This window comes from Fundulus heteroclitus, unplaced genomic scaffold (genome assembly GCF_011125445.2).
Source record: "Fundulus heteroclitus isolate FHET01 unplaced genomic scaffold, MU-UCD_Fhet_4.1 scaffold_81, whole genome shotgun sequence".
NCBI classification, from domain to species: domain Eukaryota; kingdom Metazoa; phylum Chordata; class Actinopteri; order Cyprinodontiformes; family Fundulidae; genus Fundulus; species Fundulus heteroclitus.
Window position 1 is genome coordinate 297,391 of NW_023397263.1, and position 22,295 is coordinate 319,685.

General features: G+C 42.9%; 1 protein-coding gene across 1 annotated transcript in view; it reads left to right on the forward strand.

Moving 5' to 3' along the window:
* Nucleotides 1-22,295, forward strand: part of pam (peptidylglycine alpha-amidating monooxygenase) — a gene marked incomplete in the record, with an annotated part of 53,227 nt that overhangs the window by 20,112 nt on the left and 10,820 nt on the right. The window contains 9 exon segments of the mRNA XM_036134405.1: nucleotides 2,647-2,697; nucleotides 3,218-3,347; nucleotides 4,326-4,442; nucleotides 4,542-4,614; nucleotides 6,416-6,626; nucleotides 7,605-7,808; nucleotides 8,061-8,176; nucleotides 9,072-9,168; nucleotides 9,299-9,347. Of these exon segments, the coding sequence (XP_035990298.1) occupies nucleotides 2,647-2,697; nucleotides 3,218-3,347; nucleotides 4,326-4,442; nucleotides 4,542-4,614; nucleotides 6,416-6,626; nucleotides 7,605-7,808; nucleotides 8,061-8,176; nucleotides 9,072-9,168; nucleotides 9,299-9,347 (1,048 nt within the window).

Consider the following 22,295-nt stretch of genomic DNA (forward strand, 5'->3'; position numbering starts at 1 on the left):
TTGTCGACTTGTCCCTTTATTGTCTATATCGCTGCTCCATTATAGCCTCGTGAGACCATCCTGATCTCGCGAGCTTTCAAGGTTTCACTCGCAGATCAGTCTGGCTACTTTCCGTTAAAGAGAATTTGGAGCCGTTCACCAAACGAACGTCCAATCAGCGTTGGCTTTGAGGCGGGTTGAGGTGTGACGCAACGAGAAGCGCGTCAGTTCAGTCTAAACAACATGGCGGCTTCAGCCGATGAAACTAGCGTTAGCGTGGCTATCGAGCAAGTTTTATCGGAATTACAGAGTATTTCTTTGCTGAGCTAACGAGCCTTTACCTGCAGCAGCAAGAGTAGCTTGGCTTGTGGTTGTGTTTTCGTCGTCGCTCGTAACAGAGCGACGACGAATCTGATTGGTTCATTTGGCCTGTCTATCACCAACATAGGCCAATCAGCTAACCAGTATTTTCGCCCCTTCCCAAAATTACTTCAACGGAAAGTTTCCAGATGGATATGCGGAGCAAATCCATCTGGCGGAGTCAGGTTAGCTCCTTTATCGATCTGTGAACAAATACTTCTCTGTCTCTACTAAATGAATGCTTGACTCGACCAGAAGTGAAGTGTACAGCTGGAACGTTCACTAACCTCCCGGCTGATTAGTGAATAATGTTAAGCTTTTTTTTGTGTGGACGGGATGAATCAATGAGCGCATGAATACGGCGTGAACTAAGAGCCAGGAAATAGACTTTGCAGTCCGTCGTTATCCAATTAGAAATGATGTGGCAATTCTGACTGAGAAAGATCCTTTGGATTTGTTGAGCAGAACTCCCACGTGGGTTGACAAACTGAAGACGGCCTGTCACAGAAACCCTGTTAGGAAAGGAAGAAGCTGCATTCTGGCTGCAAAGATCAGCCTCTGCCTTTAAACAACCAGCCTGTCCAGCCGGACACGTTCCAGTGTCTGCTGGCACATCACTGACTGTGCAGCCAGACAGCACAAACCTGCTCACTGCTGTGGGTTCACTGATGATGCAGCGGCGGTGGGTATCCATGGTAACAACCTACAGAGCAGCGAGTAACAGTTGCGCGCCGGCCGCATCCTTCGTTTTTAGTCACAGCAGAAGCAAAGAGCTGATTGGAGACTACATGAAAAAGACAGATCACTCCTCCTGCATGTCAGCGGGTCTTGTTCTGGTTCCCATTCGTACGCCGGCTCATTTGAAGTGCTGCACAGGAAGAGCAAAGGAAAACAATCCCAGATGCATCTAAAAGCAAAGGATTCATCACATAAAGCCCCACAAACATGATAGTATCTTTCTAAAAGGTGCTGCTCACCTTCTACTCTAACATTTTTCATAAAAAAAATACCCAAAAAGCTGCTGCTGGAGTGGATTTGATAAGAATCTAGGAGGAACAGGTGGTGAGAGGTTGCTTGTCAACAACAACAAACAAGGTCCGGGTACTTTTATTAATATCATTTAATATGTTGCAGAGATATGACCCTGTACCACTGATGATCTAGAGCGCCATGCTGCCACCTTTGGTAGTATGATGAAGCGCTACATCCCACTGGACACGTCAGTGCAGTGTGACTAACAGGAAAACTTTACTGTCTGGGATCTGATTGGCTGAAGGAGCCATTGTGACAGCAAGAAACTGTCACTTTCTGGCCAAGATGTGTCAGCTGAACCAGGAACAGCCAGAATGTGAAATAACGTCTCTATACAGGCACTAAGATGAAGAAACTCTTTATACTCTATCATACCATGGCTGGGCGATAAATCCATTTAATCCATTAATTCAAATTTACAGTTTAAGATTTTATTTTATTTTGCCAATGCACTCATTGGGCTTCCGTGAAGAGAACAGCATGCAATGCTGAATATATGAAGAAACATTTTTTACCATAACGCGAGGCACTTTAATTCACTCATTTACTTATTTTTTAAAGTTAATTTGAAGTTACACAAGTGAAGTGAAGCCTGTTAGCTCATTGTGTAAAACCACTAGCAGCTGACATGTAGTTATGTTTTCATTGCTTACAACGGCAGGGCCGCCATCTTGTTTTACAAAGATGTTTCACAGCTTGCATTTGGTTACACTTTGAATTGAGGTGAACTCCCAGGCGAAAGGCTTGAAAAAAGAATCAAGTTTTAAAAATAATGTCTTTGATTTCTTTTTGTGAAATGAAAAGAAGGAAAAAAAATCCAATAATCAGATTTGGTCAAATAAAATCAGATTTGATTTTTAAGCATATCGCCCAGCCCTATATCATACTTTAACTTGTTTCATGTGGGGATTTTGACATTATCTTGATATTTTGTTCGATGCTCGACTCTTACTCATTTTGTCCGTCTGACTGTGGAGCTGTGCGCGCGCGTGTGTGTGTGTGTGTCTGTGTGTGTGTGTGTGTGTGTGTGTGTGTGTGTGTGTGTGTGTGTGTTAGCAGCAGGGACCGCTCAGCAGCTTCACTTTATCGTTTTAACCAAGGCGCTTCTCTTGCAACTTGAACTTTGCTGAGTTCATCAAAATGATTCCTGCGTCAGGAACCTTTTTAAATCCGTCTGAAAACGTTGTTGCCATTTCTTTCTCTTCTCTCACTCCTCCTCTCACCCCAATTAACTTCAAAACCGCATCTGTTTGTTTTCTCCTTTCCTGCATCAAGATGACAAGCGGCTCTTGAATACCAACAAAGCCGAGCCAGTTCTGGATCAGGGTAAGTTCAAAGAGAATCAGGTATGAGCTGTGTCCATAACATTACATCACCAGCTAATAATTAATGAAATAAATGTTCAGATGTCTAAAAAAAATCTATAAATATTAGTATAGCTGCACAGTATAAGCTTAGTTGCAAAAATATAAATACCAGAGTGAGGAAAATGTGTGTTCATTGCTGCTGATAATATAATTGTTCTGATATATGATTAACTAAATCCTCCTATTTGAAACAAGCAAGAACTATAACTGGCTGCATGAACTATTGTAAAATGATTGACCAAACAGCCGAAATGAAACGCTGACTGGACTGTAGGAGCCATTATAAAGGTTAATCGAGTTATATTAAAAAGCCAATAAGGATGGGTTTCATCTGCAAAAATGCTAATTAGATTTCTATAAAACGGTTTATTTTCTGATGTCCTGGAGGAGGCGAAGTATATACAAGCAGCAAATGTAAGTAGTGGTGCCGTTATTGGGAGATTTCTTCAGCTTGTCTGTGATTCTGTGTCTGGCTGCAGATTTTCACCTGGAGCAAGTGTCCACATGGCCCCAGAGTTCCCTGCAGCTGGGACAGGTGTCGGGACTCGCCCTCAACGCCGATTCCAACCTGGTCATTTTCCACCGAGGGGACCACCACTGGGGGGCAGAGTAGGCTGCTTTCACTCTCCATCTAGCCCTTTTATTATGCAAATCCATGTGAACACTTTTTAAAACTGCTGCTAATAAGAAACTTTATATGTTCTAAGTAGCTTATTAGAAAAAACAACAACTAAGTAGCTTATTAGGAGATCTCACACACATCCTTCTCATTTGCAGTTTTTGTACAAATTACAGATTAATGCTGAGTTCACATTTGCTCATGTTTCTTCCAAACGTACCTCTATAGGTCTTTAAAAGCGCTTTTTAATCCTCCCAAGTTTGGCAGGTAATTGGGCTTCCTTTAGGATGATCACTTTGGTGCACACATGCTTAGAGGAACTTCAGGATTTTCAGATTTAAAGGAAACAAATTTTCTGTGGACAGCAGACAATCGCTATCTGAAGTGTGGGATCTAAGCAGCCTGTTCGAAAACAACTACAAATACAGCATCGTGTATTTTACACCCTGACACTTTTCTATTTAGCTGATGCCTTTTTTTGTTGTTGTGGCCATTTTCCTAATAAAACGACATTTGTGTTGTTTGACTGAGCATCTTGAAGAAGGAACACCGTGTCATCTGTAGATCTTTCTGGTTTATGCACCATTGCCAACACATCTCTAGAAAACTGTACTTGCTGCTGTTTCTTCTCCAGCGTTAAACCTCCTACATTGACGTGTCTGGTTCAGGCAGAACAGAAGGAAAACAATCAGATCTGGTCAGAGTAATCAGACCGCTGGTTATGCTTCGGAGCCAAACGCTTGAGACACAATCTTTATGAACCAAAAACGTCTTTATGTCAGGGTTTACCAGACAGACTGATTACAGGATTATTGGAGGCTTGTCGTTACCTTTGTAGTTATTGCTACATTACTGTTGGTGTTATGGAAAAGCTTTTGACAAAAAGGTCATTTTCTTCTGAGAGGACCTCCCCACGCTCGCTCCCTGTAGACGTCCAGTAAAGGTTTGTCCTCTCTGTGTTTGCTTAGTTCTTTCAACAGCCAGGCTAGATACCAGCAGAGGTTCCTGGGGCCCATTCAGCAGTCCACTATTTTGGTTGTGGACCCGGCCAACGGCAGAATCCTGAGGGCATCGGGCCGAAACATGTAAGGGCGTGCCTTAGGTTGTTTTAAATGATGCTGAGCTCTAAGTTTAAACCATATAGAGCTAGAGCTGTTCTCGATCATCCTTTTCTGGGTTTGCAGGTTTTACTTGCCTCATGGGATAACTACAGACAAGGACAATAACTACTGGGTGACGGACGTGGCTCTGCATCAGGTGAGCAGCACTGTGTGCTCCAAGCAGACAGCAGCATTTAGCCTCCACACTTACCCAGAATTCTGAGTAGCATCAAACTACTCTGGTAGCAAATAGTCATTTTGGCTTCAAAGGCCCATTCCTGCTGTCAAGCCACTGACTTTTCCATTTAGGTCTGTTAAATGAAGGTCATACCGTTTTAAAAAGGTCTTTTGTGTTTTTCTAAAAATCAAGCAGTGTTTCTACAAGTCCAGGGCAGTTTTGTGGAATTCAGTGCAAACAAAGTGGCTTACCAAAGTGTTCAGACCTCTTCAACAGTTTTCACATTTAGCCACAATTACAAACTTCAAAACACGTGTTTTGTTTGGCTTTTATGTTCTAGATCAGGGCTCACCAGCCATTTAGAAACTGAGAGCTGCTGCATTGGTGTTGTGCCATACGAAGGGTTACCGGTACTGACCTTTGAACTAGAAGAGTTCACCTTAACTTTATGTAAAATTAAAAAAAAAATGTCATGCTTTGTTATAGATGTTGTGTTTTTAAATCTATATAAATGCAAGTGAGAATAAACAGGAAGAGTAACGGAATAACAAAGTTTTGGTGGTGGATTGTGGCTCTTTCTAAAACAGGCGTGCCGGCACCACATGTGGTCCTCGGGGGCTACTTGGTGCCCGCGGGCACCACTTTGGTGACCCCTGATCTAGATCAATACAAAGTAGTGCGTAACCTTCAAGTGAAAAAAAGATGTGCATAAGTTCACAAACAAACACTCCCTGAGAAGCTAAGGAAAGTGCAAATAATGATCAGCATCTGAGAGACGGGGCAACAGGTCCTTATCCGATTAAGAATTATTACACTAGATTGCATTATTATATACATATTGAGACCATGATGGCGATTTACAAACGTTTTAAGCATCTCAGGGAGTGTTTGCTTCAACATGCATGCATACTGAACGCTTTTTTTTTTATATCGTTCTGTAATCAACTTCTGCTTTTTGTCTTCTTTTTTAACTTAAACACTTCATTTTTATCTGAACACGCCTTGTTATCTATTAGTAATTGTGCAACATTATTTCAAGTAGTGCTGTTTAGCAATAACATAACACTACCTAACGAAAGGTACAAAGTAACCTCTGGAAGAACATGAACGGGGGGGGGGGGGGGGGGGATCACTACCCAGAATGCAAAGAAACCCAGAGACATGTCTTACAAAACTCTTAACAGGAACAACTCTAAATGTACAAAGGAGACTAACATCAACCAGGAAGCTAAACTTAGAACTAATAGGGGAAGCAATGGTCTAACAATAATGAGCACAGGGAAATTAAATCACACGGCAAAACCCTAATTACAAAATTAACAACAGAATATGGCATGACCTGTTAGAACATAATTGTCAAAATAGACTCACAACAAAAAAAGACAAAAACCCAAACACCTGGGGATCGTGTCGATATCCAGTAATCAGAATCAGTGACTGGTTCTTTATTGATTTGCTTTTCTTTTGGTCTGTATACTTTTTTTTAAGGGTGTTATTTCTGTTTTTGTGCTTGGACAAAAAAGACAGCAAAGGATTCATTTTATCATCACTTTTATTGTTATTGCCAAAATATCCATAAAATATTGTTCATAACCATTCCTAGTGTGTAGATGTATTGAGCTCCCTTTATTTTATTACTCCTAAATGAAATCCAGTGCAGCCAGCTACCTAAAGAATTAAAATGTTACAGACTATATATGTGTGCATGCAAGACGCTGCAGGGTCAGTGAGGTCTTATTAAATTACTCGGCACACCGTACTCTGTTTTGTTGTCCTTTAGGTGTTAAAAGTGAGCGGCGACGGCCGAGACAGAACCCTGCTGGTTCTGGGAGAGGCTTTCACGCCGGGCAGCGACACCGACCACTTCTGCCAGCCGACTGATGTGGCCGTTGACCCTGAAACTGGGAACGTCTTCGTGTCTGACGGCTACTGTAACGCCAGGATACTCAAGTTTGCTGCGGATGGCACATACTTGTCTCAGTGGGGTGCAGGTAGCCGGCTCTGTTTACACACACATACATGCACCAATAAAGCCTTAATAGTTGGAATAAAACGGATTGTTTCTTCAGCTACATGTGATTCCATCCCTTACCTTAAACATTACGCTCAGATGGCCAGGAGAAGGAAAAGCTGCAGTGCCATAGACTACAGAGTCACGGCTTCATATGGATTAGGGATGCAAGCAAACAATCGATTAATTGTCAATTATTGGTTGATTAGATAACAAGTTTGTTCCATCCGATTAACTAATAACTTGCACTTAGACCTTCTTTCAGTGTTATGGTTTGGCCGCCATCCAGGAGAGGATGCTGCCGGTCATTCTAAAGCGGAGCCACACCGCAGTAGTAAGAGTAAAAGATAATGGCGGACGCAGCAGGAAGCAGTCCAAACAAAGTCCGGGGTGGGATTACTTTTGTAATGAAGATGCAAAATGTTCTTTACGCAGTTCTGTTTTTCAATATAAAAACTCATCAAGCTCATTAAGCTGTCAGGTGAATAGCTCCCATTTATCCGGGCTGCATGGCGGAGCAGAGTCAGTTTCTCAACCAAAACTTACCGATGTGCTCAGCAGGCGAGGATGTGACGACAGAAAAGCAGAGGGAATTATGCAAAAAAAATTATAACATGATAGAAAAAGACATGATGCCAAAGCTTAGCTGATGGTGAGGGATTTTGTGCTGATTATTAGAGTTTCATATATTTTATTCTATTCATCTTATTTGTTTCTAATCGGTAACCTGAAAGAATTCTGTTTTGTTACATTTTATAAAAATGTCCACGTTTAATATGTGAGAAAACCACAATTTCTGTTCATCCAGTCGGCGTTTTAATACAGGTGGCACAATAAACTGTAAAAATAGAACGATGGGCCTCTTTTAAAATTCAGCATATTTAAAAAGATAATTAACCCTTAATGAACAGGAATTCAGCTCTCCATCTGTACCATGTGGCATTTGTTCTGGATAAAGGTTCGTCAGACAGGAGGAGGCGCACACCGTTCAGGATCCCCCACAGCTTGGTGTTCCTTCCCGACAGAAAGGAGGTCTGCGTCGCTGACCGGGAGAACGGCCGCATCCAGTGCTTCATAGCAGAAACCGGGGAGTTTGTCAAAGAAATAAAGAACGAGGAGTTTGGAGGGGAAGTGTTTGCCATCACCTACAGCCCGGCTGAAGGTTTGTATGATTTCAGACGTGAAATCCCTTTTTTCCTTGTTAGTCATCTAAACCTCGCTTTTGTAGAAATCCTTTATTTCAGCTCGCTAATTTCCTATTTTAGAAGAAATTAATAATTGCATTAAAATGGTGCAAGAAAATGTAATTAGTACATCATGACTTAGTTGTTTTTTGTTTTTTACCTGTGTTGTGTTTGTTAAATCCTGATCATCCCGTCTTTTTGGTTTGTCTCCTGATTCCTCCACCATGCAGACGGGCTGATCTTCGCAGTGAACGGAGACTCCCCCTACCACTCAGCTCCACTCAGAGGTTTTGTTCTAGATTATTCAACCAAACAAATTCGGGATTCCTTCAGCCCCACCCAGAAGGTAAACACCGGCGCACACCAACATCCCTTTAGACTTTATCTAGAAACAGCTAGACATCCGACTTGCTGGAGAGGGACCAAAAACACTCTTATTTATCAGATATCTGTGGGGTTTTTAACCTTTTTATGGATTTTTCTATGAGTGTCAGTTCTCATTAATGCTGGACACCTCCTATAGTGTCCATACTGGTTGTACAAAATTATTCTCAGGTAATGACTAATGATTAAGTTCAATACCTGATTGTTTAATCAGTTTAATGCAGCCGATAGCATTTTAACATAATGTTCCCGGTCTGCTGCAGGTAAAGTCACAGATACTCATTTCCTGTTGGATTCCCCCGTGTGGAGGCGTTTAAACTGAAAGGCAGATAAAGGAGAGCATTATTCAGGGAAGCAGCCAGAGAGACACTCTGGATGAGCTGCAGAGAGCCACAGCTCAGGTGGAGCTAATGACAGCTGGTAGTCTTGCCCTCCTAAACATGGCGTTCATGAGGGACAAGCAAGAAGAAAGCTGTCGTTTGAAACAAAACATCATCCAATTAATCTGAACCTCAGAACATAAACACTGCTCCCTGAGGGATGGGTTCACATTTCACTGGAATGTCCACAAGCTGCAACAACAAATAAAGAACTGAACTGAAGCAAAAGGAGGTTCCCCAATGGCCCGAAAGGATTTGCTCAGGAGCGTTAAACACAACGACATGCCACACTTTTCACATTTTTGTGTCACTCAATCAGGCGCTACTTTGTGTTAGTGTTTCATCTAAAATGTCACTAAATGCAAAAGAAGTTCCTGGTATTAAAGTGACAAATATAAAAAGCTTTTAAGGTGTGAGTACTTCTGATGTTTCCTAAACTTCTGATGTTTGATTGAATGGGTTTTCCTTTTCGTACAGGAGTTTAAAATGCCTCATGACATCGTCGTCACTAAGGATGGAAGTGTTTTTGTCGGGGACGCAGGCAGCAAGTCAGTCTTTAAGTTTTCTGCTGAAAGTAAGTTCATCCGTCTGTGTGTGGGAGGACTCCGTAGTTAACGTGGCACTTTGAATAATTCACTCACATTTATTTGTTCGTCTAGGGGTTTCATATTCGACCTGAAACATTTCTCTCTTCATTTCTCCAGAGTTGCATCGTTCTGTCAAGAAAGCTGGGATTGAGGTCCAGGAGCTGGAAGGTGAGCTGTGCAGATTTAGATTTGGACAGGTTCAGAAAGCTACTTAGCGGCTGCTGTTGGTCGACATCTCTTATTGACAGGGTAGCTGCAAGCGCATGTTTCCATTCATTCTGAATGGAGACCCGACAGGTGATGAAATCTGTGTTTCCGTTTAGAGAACAATTCACACACGAATGCTCTGTTGCTCTGCATGTACGGAACATTCTGGGTCAACTAGAACATGTCTGAATGATGGAGGTAAAATCATTTTTAGGGTCATAACTAAACAGTGTCCCGTGGCGCTGCTGAAGCTGAGGTTCTCAGCCGGAACAAGAAAAGCTTTCCCAGTTTTCCCAGATCAGACGCGGTTCTCTAAAGACTTTGTTTCCTGTCTTTCTCATCGGGTCGAAGCAAATGTGAAAGCTGTCAGAAAACGTTGAACAAGGAACGGCTGGCGGTACCAACGTTCCATACAAAGTCACGAAGCAACACCCGCTTCCTGATAAATACCCTCCTGAAGTTCAGCTTCTCAGCTCTGATGGTCAGACTCATGCACAGTCCTAAAATACTGGACTGGGTCATCGGTGCCGGGATCAGGTTCTGGATCTTCCAGCTATTATCCAAAAGCCATTTGTTCTAGTGTTTTAAAATGTTTCCCTCGTGTTCTCCTGAGATAACTTTTGTCATGACAATAAAACATGGCGGTCCACGTTTGTCGGATTACAGCTCAGTTCAGAATATTTGGATTCTGATCCAAGTCCTGGTGCCTACGCAGCAGGTCAGAAAGATCTGAAAGATCTACCTTCCATTCTACTTTTAGAGACTCTAGTAACCACCAGCAGACCAGCAGTCTAAGTCTTCCACCTCCTTCCATCGATTTGATATCAAACCTTTGTGTGTAGAAGTGATTTGTGTCTTTGGTGCAGATGTTCTCTCCCGCCCCAGTTCAGTGTCTGTTTTACCTCCATGTAGAAGTGGAGGCATTTGTCCAAGCCAAGCTGAGACCACATCCCAACATTTCAAAGACCGAGGCGATCAAAGAGAAGCAAACTGTGGCGGAGAAAACTCAGCCCGTGGTGGAAGTTGAACCGAGGAAAAGCACTCCGAAGGCAAACAAAGAGGAGACCGTCATCCCGGCCGTCATCGTCTCGCTGCTTCTCATCCTCCTGCTGGTTATCGTCTTCCTGGGAGTCTTCATGTGCTGGAGGAGAAACAGTATGTATGACGAGAAAATGGTCTGATCTCTGTTTAAGGGTCTGGAGAACTACCAAGTGTCTACAACGTGTTACCTTTGCTGCTTTGCTATTCGATAGGTTGGCTTTATAGAGTAATATCAGGGTTTGTGAGGCCCTGACTGAAAACAATAAGAGGTGAGGGCAGTGGTTCCCAAAGTGGGGGGTGCGCCCTCTGGGGGGGCTTCGTGTAATTGCAGGAGGCATAGTAGAAATGGACTAACCTGACTCTCACCAGGTGGATTTCATTACACAGAGCTCCACACTTCCATCTGGAATCGCTCCATTGGGAAGGATTTCAGTACCTCATAAAATGAACGAGCCAATCAGGATCGCCAGGCGGGATTTTCATAGATGTGACGTATCAGAGAAGCGACTGTTTGGATTCAGACAACAATGGCGGATATTAATTCCTTAAAACGGCGTTTTAAGGAATTAATATTCAACGGCGCTGAAGGCTTTTGTTAGTGGAAACAATGTTTTCACCCTTCTCCTTACCGGGTGTGGCAAGAGCTTGTAGCACGGCAATGAAGATGATGGACAAGTGGTTTATCCAATCATATGCAAGGATTCTTGATAAGGCCCCTCCTTCTGAAATCCATCTCTATGGAGAGATCTCAGATGGATGTGTGGGGGTCTGCAGAACGAAATCCATCTGGTGAGAGTCAGGTTAGAAACGGACTGGAAAAATGAGCAATTTTCAGAGGTTATTTAAAAAACATATTCATGGCAATGTTGGATTAAATTACACAGTTAAACTTAAAACAATTACACTCTAAGAGTGGTAGTTTAAAGAAGATTGCCGTTTCTTTTCGTGTTGTATGTTTTACTGCAGTTGGCTTGTCTTTGTTCAACTGTGGGAAAGATTGGTTGGAGAGGGGCATGGAAACTTTGATTTGAATCACAGGGGGATCCACCAGGAAACATCTGGCAACCAATGGGTTAGGGTGGGATTCTTTGCACAATAATTTGTTTTTCCCTTTATTGTCATCATAATAGATAAAAATCTAGAGATCAAATGTTGGGTCGCTATCATCCATCCTGAGTTTTGACAAAATAATACTTTAAATAGGAAAGTGAAGCCTTCTGTGCATCTATTCCAGTTTATCATGTGATCCATTGTTCTTAGACTTTTCTCATCAGGTGGGAGGGTAGAAGAAAGTTTCCTTATATTGGAAGCGTTGGCGAGTTGCCTTATTGAAATACTTGACTATTTATTTAGAGTTCTGTAACTAATGAATAAATAATAAATAAAAGATCAATCCGGCTCAGATATGGAGCATTCGGGTCCCCTGCTGATGGACTGGTGTGGCCCTAACATGTAACCTGTCTTCTGTTGGCCCAGGTCTGCGTTAAGCTACAGGCTCCAGGGTGCTGCCCCTCTGGTCCCGTCAGCTTCTGTCTGCCTCTTCACTTTAGTATCTGCTTTTTTCTTTCAGAGAGAAATGAGATGAAAATGGAGCCGCGCTCCGTGGGAGGAGTCTTGGGAAGAATTCGGGGTGAGTTATTTACAGCTAGAACAAAAACTTAAATCAAACTTTTGGACTGTGACTTTGTTCTATGCTGTATAGAGAATTGAACATAATAGTTGAGCATTATTCATTGTCCAGATAAATACATAAAAAAGGGCCATTTCTAAGGATTTATGGGCTACTTTGGGATCACAGCTGTATGAATAATTTTAGCAGGCAGTGCCCAGCGAATCCAACCATTTCTTAGGTAAGTTAAGGTTACCCTCCAGACATGGTTGGTTTCCTGCTGCAGTATGCCCAGCATCACCAGAATGATGATTACGCTTTGGGTTTGCATTAAGCTGGCGGCGTTCCTCGTGTGATCGTCCCATATGCTTAGAGCAGTCAGGTTCCACCGCTTCCATATCTGGACCCCTGGCAGCTTCTGCAGCTGTATAGTTGTCTGGACCTAACCGGCCCATATTTATGAAGGACTGCACAGGACCAGACTAGCTGGAAATAATCCTGAGGCAGATCTTCCACACAGTCCCTGGTCTCTTAATGACCAGGGCGGCACGGTGGCTAACCCTCCATCTGATCTGTGATCCTATCTCTACTCTGGGGGTTTACTGCCTGTGGGGGTATAGTTTATCATAACCTGCTTTTGCAACTCAGTCTCTGTTTTTAAAATTGACTTTCTTCTTTCTGAGCAGTCCTGGCGAAATACTCTTTGCCTCTGCTTGTGCAAACTCTCAGTTATCCGGGTCATGGCAACAGCTAACAAGCTTAAATCGGAGGCATCCGGACTTTCGTTCAGTTCTTTCAGAAAACGTGTCGACGCCTCTCCAGGAGTCTTAGTTTTACTCACACAGGTCACAACAAGACTAAAGAAACAGCACTGAGCTTTACGTTTACTACACTGCAAAAACGGAACTAAAAATAAGTCAAATGTTCTTAAATAATTTTTTTCCGTGATTTGAGCAGGTAAATAAGATGATCTGCCAATAGAATAAGATTTTTGCACTTAAAATAGGAACAACTCATCTTCATTATCTTATTTCAAGTGCAGTATATCTAATGATCTTATTTTAGGGGTAAAAATACTCATTCCATTGGCAGATAATCTTATTTACCTACTCAAATCTAGGACAAATACACTAATTTTAAGAACAGTTTACTTATTTTTAGATCCGTTTTTGCAGTGTATGATCAAGAGATCGGCGGGTTAGCAGTGCAGCGATCAAACTACTGGAGCATGAACATCTCTGTTTGACCTGAAACATGCGCCGGTAGAGTTTAGATCTGACTTGTTGTCCCAAACGTACATTAACCAGGACATCTGTGCTGTAAACCAAGACCTCATGCCAGCATGAGGTGACTGACTTGTCTCTCCATCAGGTAAAGCGGTGGGAACGCTGAACCTGGGCAAGTTCTTTGCGTCTCACAAAGGCTACAGCCGTCAGGGTTTCGACCAGCTGAGCACCGAGGGCAGCGACCAGGAGAGGAACGTGGAGGACAGCAGCGACTCGGACACAGAGGAGTACTCCGCTCCTCCTCCTCCTCGCCCGCCTCCTCCTCAGACCTCGTCTTAGGCAGCCCAGAGCCAGCGCCTCTCAGCTTCCGTCTCTCACATGTGCTAATCCACTGTTTTTGTAACCGTTGTGTCAGCTGCCAATAATGCTATTTAATGTATATATTTAAATGTGTTCTTGTATATAAAATTAATTTTATTGTCATCTTGATAAAGTCTTGGTGACAAAATAATTATATTTATATTTTTTCTTTTGTAAAAATTGCCTTGAAGGAAACTGTTAGCACAGTCCCCAAAAACAAACGTCCACTGAAATCAGGTTTAGCCTTAAAAGTCAAAGGAAATCTGCAAACGCATTATGATTTATTAGTCTTTTATTGATTTTTTTTTTTTATTGTACTCTTTTTAGTTGTCGCTTTTTAATTGTTTTAATAAAATCCTACAGCCATCTCTGACTGTAGTGCCTACCATGAATGCTAGGTGGCGCCACGGTAATGTCAGAGTTTTAAACATTTCACATGCTCACAAGCAGGTTGCCCACGTTTTTACAGCACTCTGGGATCTGATAGGGAGAGAAAAGGAGCACGATGTTGGAGGAGATCCCCGTTATTTGTCGCCAGAGTTGAGAGGTGTCATCCGATGACATTTCAGCATTATTGTTTTGTTTGGTTGACCAGCATTTCATTTGTAATTGTGTGCCTTTCTCCATCTGCATTATTGTTTTCTTGAAGGAACACAGCCCTGATCTGCTCGTAGTTTGGCATGGCTCACTGTTTAACGCGTGGGAGGTAAGCTTCATGCTGCCGTAGCTTTTTGGTTGTCACAGGCTCCTTTCTTCAGTACAGCTGACTTCATCAGTGAGTCCGTCACAGCGATAGAGATGTAACCATTTTCCTCTGTGCTTTCATGGAGTTTACAACAAAAAAATAGCACATTTGTCCACAACTGTATTTAGGACAGCATGGAAACAGCTAAAATTGATTTTCCATTTAACTGCTTCTTAGAATAACGGCGAATTATTTAGTAAATGGCATCTCAAAAACAACAAACAAAAAAAAGTATAATTATATCTGTTCAGGCCGTTCAGTTGCTTTCGGTATCGCCAGCTTTCTGGTTAGTAGATCAGTCTTTCAGTTGTCCTTTTTTTTTCCTTTTTTTTTATTGTATCCCATATTTTCTGCCGCTGCTCATAGTTTGCTATGAAGTTTGAAAAGCGCATGCCATAGATATTTAGCATTGCCGTCACAGGTGGCCTACCTTATATTTGTTGTCACACTGGTTTAAGTACAAGAGTACTATTTTCAGTAACTATTGTATTTGTGTAATAAAGTGTCTGCAAAGCACGCATGTGTTGTGGATTTATTTCTTGATTCATTTTTGTCTTGTTGACCTTTGACATGTTCATAGTATTTACTGGAAAGCGCTCTTCATTTGAATGCCCAAATAATTACTGGGAATGCCACACAAAGCACGAGGACGCCACAAACTCCATGTATTTTTCACGTGAACTTATTTACAGGCGTGTTCATAGATCAGCACTAATGTAACCACCGGCCTCCATGGGGAACCGATCAGTGCCGTGAGCCAGACATCCCTTTGCTCTAGAATATGAGGAGAAACATTTGTTTTTTTTACACATTTAGGGGGCCTTTGTCTCCTTGTTTCTGTGCTGCTTCTATAATGTCAGACTTATTCAGACAATGGGATACATGGCTAGTTGACAGTTCCAGAGAATTTCAGTGTACAGTATTGAACATTTACTATTGCAGTAGTGTTAAACTGATTTACACGCACTAAGTGTCTTTAAGTCGACTTCTGGTATTCATTTCTCTTCTTTAGTGTGGAATAGACTAGCTCTTGGTTCAAAGTCACTAAGGAGTAAACTGTGTCAAAGGAAACTAACTAAACATGGAATCATGATGTATGGAGGACAGAGCCAAAGAATACCTGCTTTGGGGGTAAAAAAAAGCAAAATATAATGAAGCCAATGCAAAATAATGGCAAATATGACAAGAAGGGTAAATAAAAATAAAAGGTAAGAACAGGTGCTGAGTTAATTATGAAGTTGCGTGGGGGGGGGGGGGCTGCCTGGTGGTGCATTGGGTTGCTGTGCCCTCACAGCAGTGGTTCAATCGTGGCCGGGGCATTCTCTGTGGAGTTGGCGTGTCCTCCGTCTATGTGCACCTTCTTTCTAGGTTCCCTCACTTCCTCCCTCCTGATAGGTTAATTGGTCACTAAGAAACTTTTAGGCACAAGTGAATTGGCCTTGTGTTGCTCTGTGGTGGTGCATTGATCCGTCCATGTTGCACCTCGTCTGTCACAGATTAACTGCTGAAAATAGACGTCATCCCCCATTTTGCACCTACTGGGTATGTAAACGGGGGGATGGGATGGGGCAGAGTCCCCCAAGGCAGCCATCTATCTATCCTGCAAGAGCATGTCTGGTTCCTGTTTTAAGGAAAGTCTTCAGATTGATAATATATAATAAAAGTAGAATGGCTTACATCTTGTGTTTAATTACATATTTATAAGACAACAGCAAAACACGTTTGTATTGAAAAATAAGAAATGCACGCTGTACAGCCAGGACTGAACTTCCAATGCTGATTACATCAAAAAGTACCAAATCATTTATTTATTTTTACATCCTATTATTGTATCTTGTGATTCTTTTATCATTTCAAACTGTTCAGGGTTCAATATAAACCTCTGTCGCTGTAAGGAAACTTAAAGAGATATGGATGACGTTTTGAGGCTGCAAAGTGAAAATGCAACACAGTTGATGAAAACGCAGTGGAAACATCCAAAATACAAACTGCAAAGACATTAACTAAAACATTGTCTGTACAAGAAGAAAATAAAACTTTGCTTCGATGTCAGTGGAAGACAAAAGATGGCATCCTTAAATAACACCCATGTTTTGATGCACATGATTTCACTGGACCATGTTTCAAAAACAGGATGAGCTCCAACCATATTAGATCCACCCTCCCCCCCCCCCCCCCCCCCCTCCCCCCAAAATGTTCAGATTTTAGCAGTTTTATTCTGCTGTAACAGTCTTTACTTGGTGGGATTTGAAACTGAATACTCAAGCACACAGATTATCTTCCTGTACAGCAACTAAGAGCAGATCAACACAACTAAGAGGACCAAAAGGGGGGAAATAATCCAGTCGTCCATCAAGTGATGTGCCTCTTACATATCTCTTCTGTTTTGGATTTTTTTTCTCATGCCTAAATATTACAGATCATCAAATATATTTAGATATCACACAACGGTAATCTATGGAGGTATAAAAAGCGTTTTTAAATCATTTTTTTAGGGGGGGCGGAGCAACTTTTCTCTTAGGCCAGAATTTCTTACGGTTATCTCTTGTAGCATGTTTTATTCAAAAAGCTCTTTGTTTCTGACTGTGGGGAATCTTCCCCTTTATTACACTGGTGGAGCTCCCTTCCTGCTCAGAGGGAGTTGTTCCTTTTCACTGTGCCCATGTGCTTGCTCAGGATGATGGATCGCTGTGAAACCATTGGCTTGGCTGCCTTAGAATTACTACCTGATTAATTACTACTTGACTAGTATCAGGAAGTAACTGAACTCTGTACTTGGATCTGAATTGGACCTTCTGATTAGATCCAAACGGACCTAAGCTGAACTGGATATGAACTGGATTCCTATGGAACTGGACATGGGCGTCCTCGACGTTTTGTGAAGAGATGCTGAATAAAACGTCTGAACAGATCTAAATAATGAAAATTTGTCGCAAATACCCGTCCAGTGCAAACATGACAGCAGTTAAAGGGTTTATACAAAGTGCTGCGGTGCATAACATGTCTGCATTTCTTGGTGTGTGTGTGTGTGTGTGTGTGTGTGTGTGTGTGTGTGTGTGTGTGTGTGTGTGTGTCTTAATCAGCATCAGATAACGTACAGACAAAAGCAGAACTGTGCAACAGGCGTAAGCCGCCCTAGTGTCATTACACTTTTTGCTTTTGAGTGACTTTTGCTCTTTACCGGAAAGATTAAAAAAATAAGTCAACAAAACTTTAGCAGGATGTTGTGGCTCCAGACAGTTTCCAACCCAGGCTACAGTGCATTACAAAAGTATTCGGATCCCTTGCACCTTTTCCACATTTTGTCTAATTACAACCGGAAATTTCAAAAGATTTTATTGGGATTTTATGTGCTACAACACAAAGTAGAGCATCGTTGTCAAGTGGAAGAAAAACTATGCATGATTTTCCAGTTGTCCATAGTATAAATCTGGAAAATGTGGCATGTATTTGTATTCAGCTGAAGTTCAGACAACACCTTTTTCTGCGATTCCAGCTGAGAGTCCGAAGGCGTCTGTCTCTGCCAGTGTGTCCTTCTAGAGACTGAGATTTTTTTGCCCATTCCGAATTTCTCAAGCTCAAGTAAAACTGGAGGCAGAACGTCTAAGAAAAAGATGTACGAGTATCAAAAAGACTCAGGTCTCGTCTTTGACTTGGCCAGTCGAACACATGAGTGTGATCTGATCTAAACCAGCCAATGGCGGCTCTAGCTGCACGTTTCCTGTGGCTGTCCTGCTTGTTTGTAGAAAACAAGTTTTCTTTCCAGGGCTGTCATAAATTTAACTCCATCCATCAACTCTGACCAGCTTCTCTGTCTCTGTTCAGGTAAAGTATCCCCATGGCTTGGTGAAGCCACCACTATGTTTCACGCTGGGGGTGGCTGTGCAGTGTTGGTTCTCCTCCACACATTATTCTCTGCCTACCAGACTTTCTCCTGCATGCTCCATGTGTCCTCTACGTGGCTTTTGGCGAAATGTAGACAGAGCTTCTTTCAATAATGGCTTTCTTCGTGTAACTTTTCCAGAAAGGCAGATGGGTATGAATACTTTTGCAAGGCACTGTATAAAACCATTCGGTATAAATGAACCGTGTTTAACAGAGAAAATAAAAACAACTGACATCTTCATGAATGTTGCACAGAGGAACCTCTCCACTAATTCAGCAGCTGCTTGACCTTCACCTCCGGAAGGTGTCTGAATGTTCTGGTGTCATCGTGAGAAAAACAGCTTAAGCTGGGGGATTTAAGTCAGAGGTCTGGTGTTCAGCACATGCTGTGATCAGGAGACTGAGATGCTGCAAACACAGTCCTCACAGCGTTGGCAGACAACTAGTGGAAGGCTCTGCCATAACCCACGTTTATGGGAAGAGTGACTGCTGGCGTCGTCGTGGAGGCTGGACCTTGCCTTGGAATGGTCAGGTTGTCCTGCAGCTCTCAGGTCACATCTAACTCCTTTCGTCCAGCGGCCTGGAGTCAGATGAGTCGTTCCTCTGGTGGCACTTTCAGCATGCTGTCCATCTCCAGCCGGGCTCCAGCCAGCTCCTGGGCACTAGGGCTGTAGGCCCCCTCTGACTGCCGCTTCTTCCTTGCGGTGAGCAGCATGAAGGTCAACCCGATGATCAGGACCACCACGCAGAGGCAGAGCAGCGGGATAACCACCATCAGCCAGGGGATTCCCTGTTTGTGGGCCTCCTTCTGTGATTGTGCACAAAAACAAACACCGTGCCTTAATGCTGGGGGCTTCACTGCTTTTTACCACCTTCTCCGTCTCAGCTAGATGCCGATGTTACATTAGAAAAGACCAGTGGGAAAAAAAACAAAAACATACATTGACATCGCAGACGGGGCCGCTGTATCCAGATGGGCATTCACACACAAACATGTTGAACCGATCCAGACAGGAGCCGCCGTTCCGACAGGGGTTAGAGTTGCATTCATCGATCTCCGTTTCACACCTAAAAAAAAAGAAGAAGAAAAAAAGAGGACATTGAGTCATGTAGGTAGGGCAGTAATCCCCTAGCCTGGTCCCCAGGGGCTACAGTCCTGCAGGTGTCCCCCACCCCATGTCCAGGTCCTATACCTGCCCGGAGTGCCAGGGCCGGTGCCTGTCTCCAGCCGGCACTGGGCACCCTGGACAGGTTGCCAGGCCATCACAGAGACAAACAACTAACCTCACAGTCATGTTTTTGGACTGCGGGAAGAAGCCGGAGTAACTGGGGAGAACATGCAAACTCCATGGAAGAAGAGCCCGAGTCAAACCCAGGACCTTCTTGCTGCTAGGCAACAGTGCCACCAACAGCGCCAGCGTGCAGCCCAAAGAGGAAGAATAGAAATAGAGGTTAATTATACCTGCTGCCTGTGAACCCTGGCATGCATGTGCAGTTCGCTCCCCACGGCCCATCGCTGCATATTCCATCATTTGCACACTGGACATCTGTGTTGCACTGCAACGGAGGATAGTCCCACCTAAAAAAGAATGAAAAAATGGTTTTAAAGGGAATTGCAAAACGACACTATGGATCAATACTTTTCATGGATTGTATATCAAATCCACAAAAACGCAGCTTGTTTAGTTTGCAAATTATAAGTTAAAGCATCGTTGCGTTCTGCTGCACCAACCTGCAGCCAAAACAGATGGGGAAACGAGACACAGCACTCTGCATGGTTGATATTTCACACACCATCTACAGTTTGTGAGATGTCTCACTTTTATTTTGTCCTATTTTAAAGATAAAAAAAATGCCTGAGAACTGTATCAAAGGGTCAGATGTGGTAGAGAGAGAAGAAGCAGCAGAGCAAGAGCATTTTGTAGTTGCTCCTTTTTTTTGGGAGGGAGGGTGTTGTTTCGTCTTTTCTTTTGTTGCTTATATGTGTCAATGTATCATGTTCTCTATATTTATATGCACAGTTTTATGGAGTGAGGATTGTCTTAAAAAGATTTGAATAAATATAAAAGGATATATATACATATACATACATTTATAAATATCCAAGTACAAAATACAAATATAAAAATGTGACATACAAATAAATAAACAAAATACAAACATAAAAATGTGACATACAAATAAATAAACAAATTTATATAAATAAACGTGTCTTTGTAAATATATTTGAGATTTGAAAATAAATATGCTTGGCTTTGTATGTGGAATCTGCATTTGTGAATCTCCTTTTTGCATTTGTGAATCTCCTTTTTGCATTTGTGAATCTCCTTTTTCCTTTTATGTCGATGACGTAATTTTGAGACATTCCTACTGCACGCCGAGATCCACAAATAAATACCACTAGATTTGAATGCGAAGACACCCTCCACTAAACAACCAGCAGAGATTCACAAATGCAAAAAGGAGATTCACAAATGCAGATTCCACATACAAAGTCAAGCATATTCATTTTCAAATCTCGAAAATATATTTACAAAGACACGTTTATTTATATAAATCTGTTTATTTATTTGTATGTCACATTTTTATATTTGTATTTTGTACTTGGATATTTATAAATGTATGTATATGTATATATATCCTTTTATATTTATTCAAATCTTTTTAAGACAATCCTCACTCCATACAGTTTATTCACAGCAATGATAAAGCGAGCACTCACTGGCAGCGCGGGCCACTGTAGTCTTCGGGGCACACACAGGTGTACGTGTTAAGCCCGTCCTGACAGCTCCCCCCATGTTCACAGGGGTGAAGCGCACACTCGTCGATATCTTCGTCGCACAGCGCGCCAGCATACCCCGGCTCACAGCGGCACTCAAAGCCGGCCAAGTGGTCCTTACAGCTGCCGTGAGCGCAGGGCTGAGACGCACAGTCGTCGGTGTCCGTCTCGCAGCGTTCTCCCTCCCAGCCGGTGTCACACACACAGCCGAACCTGTTGAACAAGTCCTCACACGTGGCTCCGTGTAGACAGGGACCAGAGTCGCAAACCGCCGCGCCGCTGCAGCCCAGGCGGATTTTCGGTTTTCCGACTACGTGAAACTGCGACGGCTGCGGCGCTTTGAGGTCGTCTCCGAAGGGGAGGTAGACCCCCCCGAGCCTCACCGCGCCCAAACAGCCGGTGAAGCTGTCCGCGACGGCCAGCAGGGCCCCCTTCTTGTTGAGGAAGCCCAGACTCCCGGCGCGCTCCTGCTTGCTGCCGGCGTCCGTGATTCCGTCCACAGCGACGACCCACGGGGAGGCTTTCCGTTTCCAGTCAGCCATGGAGATGTTCACGCGATGCCAGCGCCCGTCAGCCACATGACGGACTCCTTTAACGGTCAGCGGCTTGAGGCCGCTGTCACTCTGGATCTCCACCCAGACGGAGAAATCCAGGATGCCCACCACCAGCAGGCTGGATCCCCAGGAGGCCCGCAGGAGCACAGCGTTCTCTGAGCGGGTCCTCAGCTCCATGTAAATGTGAGAGATGGGTTCAGCCAGGGAGCCTCCGGCGCTGTACTGCACAGGGTTGCTCTCGAACGTGGCGTTGTGCAAACCTGTCAGCAAACAGGGGGGAAAGCATCCTTATTGTTGAAGTGTTTATACATAATTTATGAAATGACAAGTTATTCAATGAACATTGGTTTTGTTTGTTAGAAAACATACACCAGCCCGTTAGTCTTAACTCATGTCAGTTAGCGAGGTAAAGGTTCAACGATGTCAGATCTAACAAATGTCGGCTCTCTTTTTAGACCCTTAATATATACCTCATGATGTTTTTAAATAAACCTAATTTCCAAAAATGCAAAAATGGCAATGACTACACTGAACTAACCTGTATACTAATGTCAGTAGTATACAGGAGAACAATCTGAGCCTGATCTCCCAAATGTTTTGTCTGATGATCTGACAACTGCAACTGTAATCCTCAGCCTTATTTCTTTTTGTATTTTATTTTTTTCTTCTGCTTACCTACTCCTTTTTGATCCAGGGTATAACGAGGAC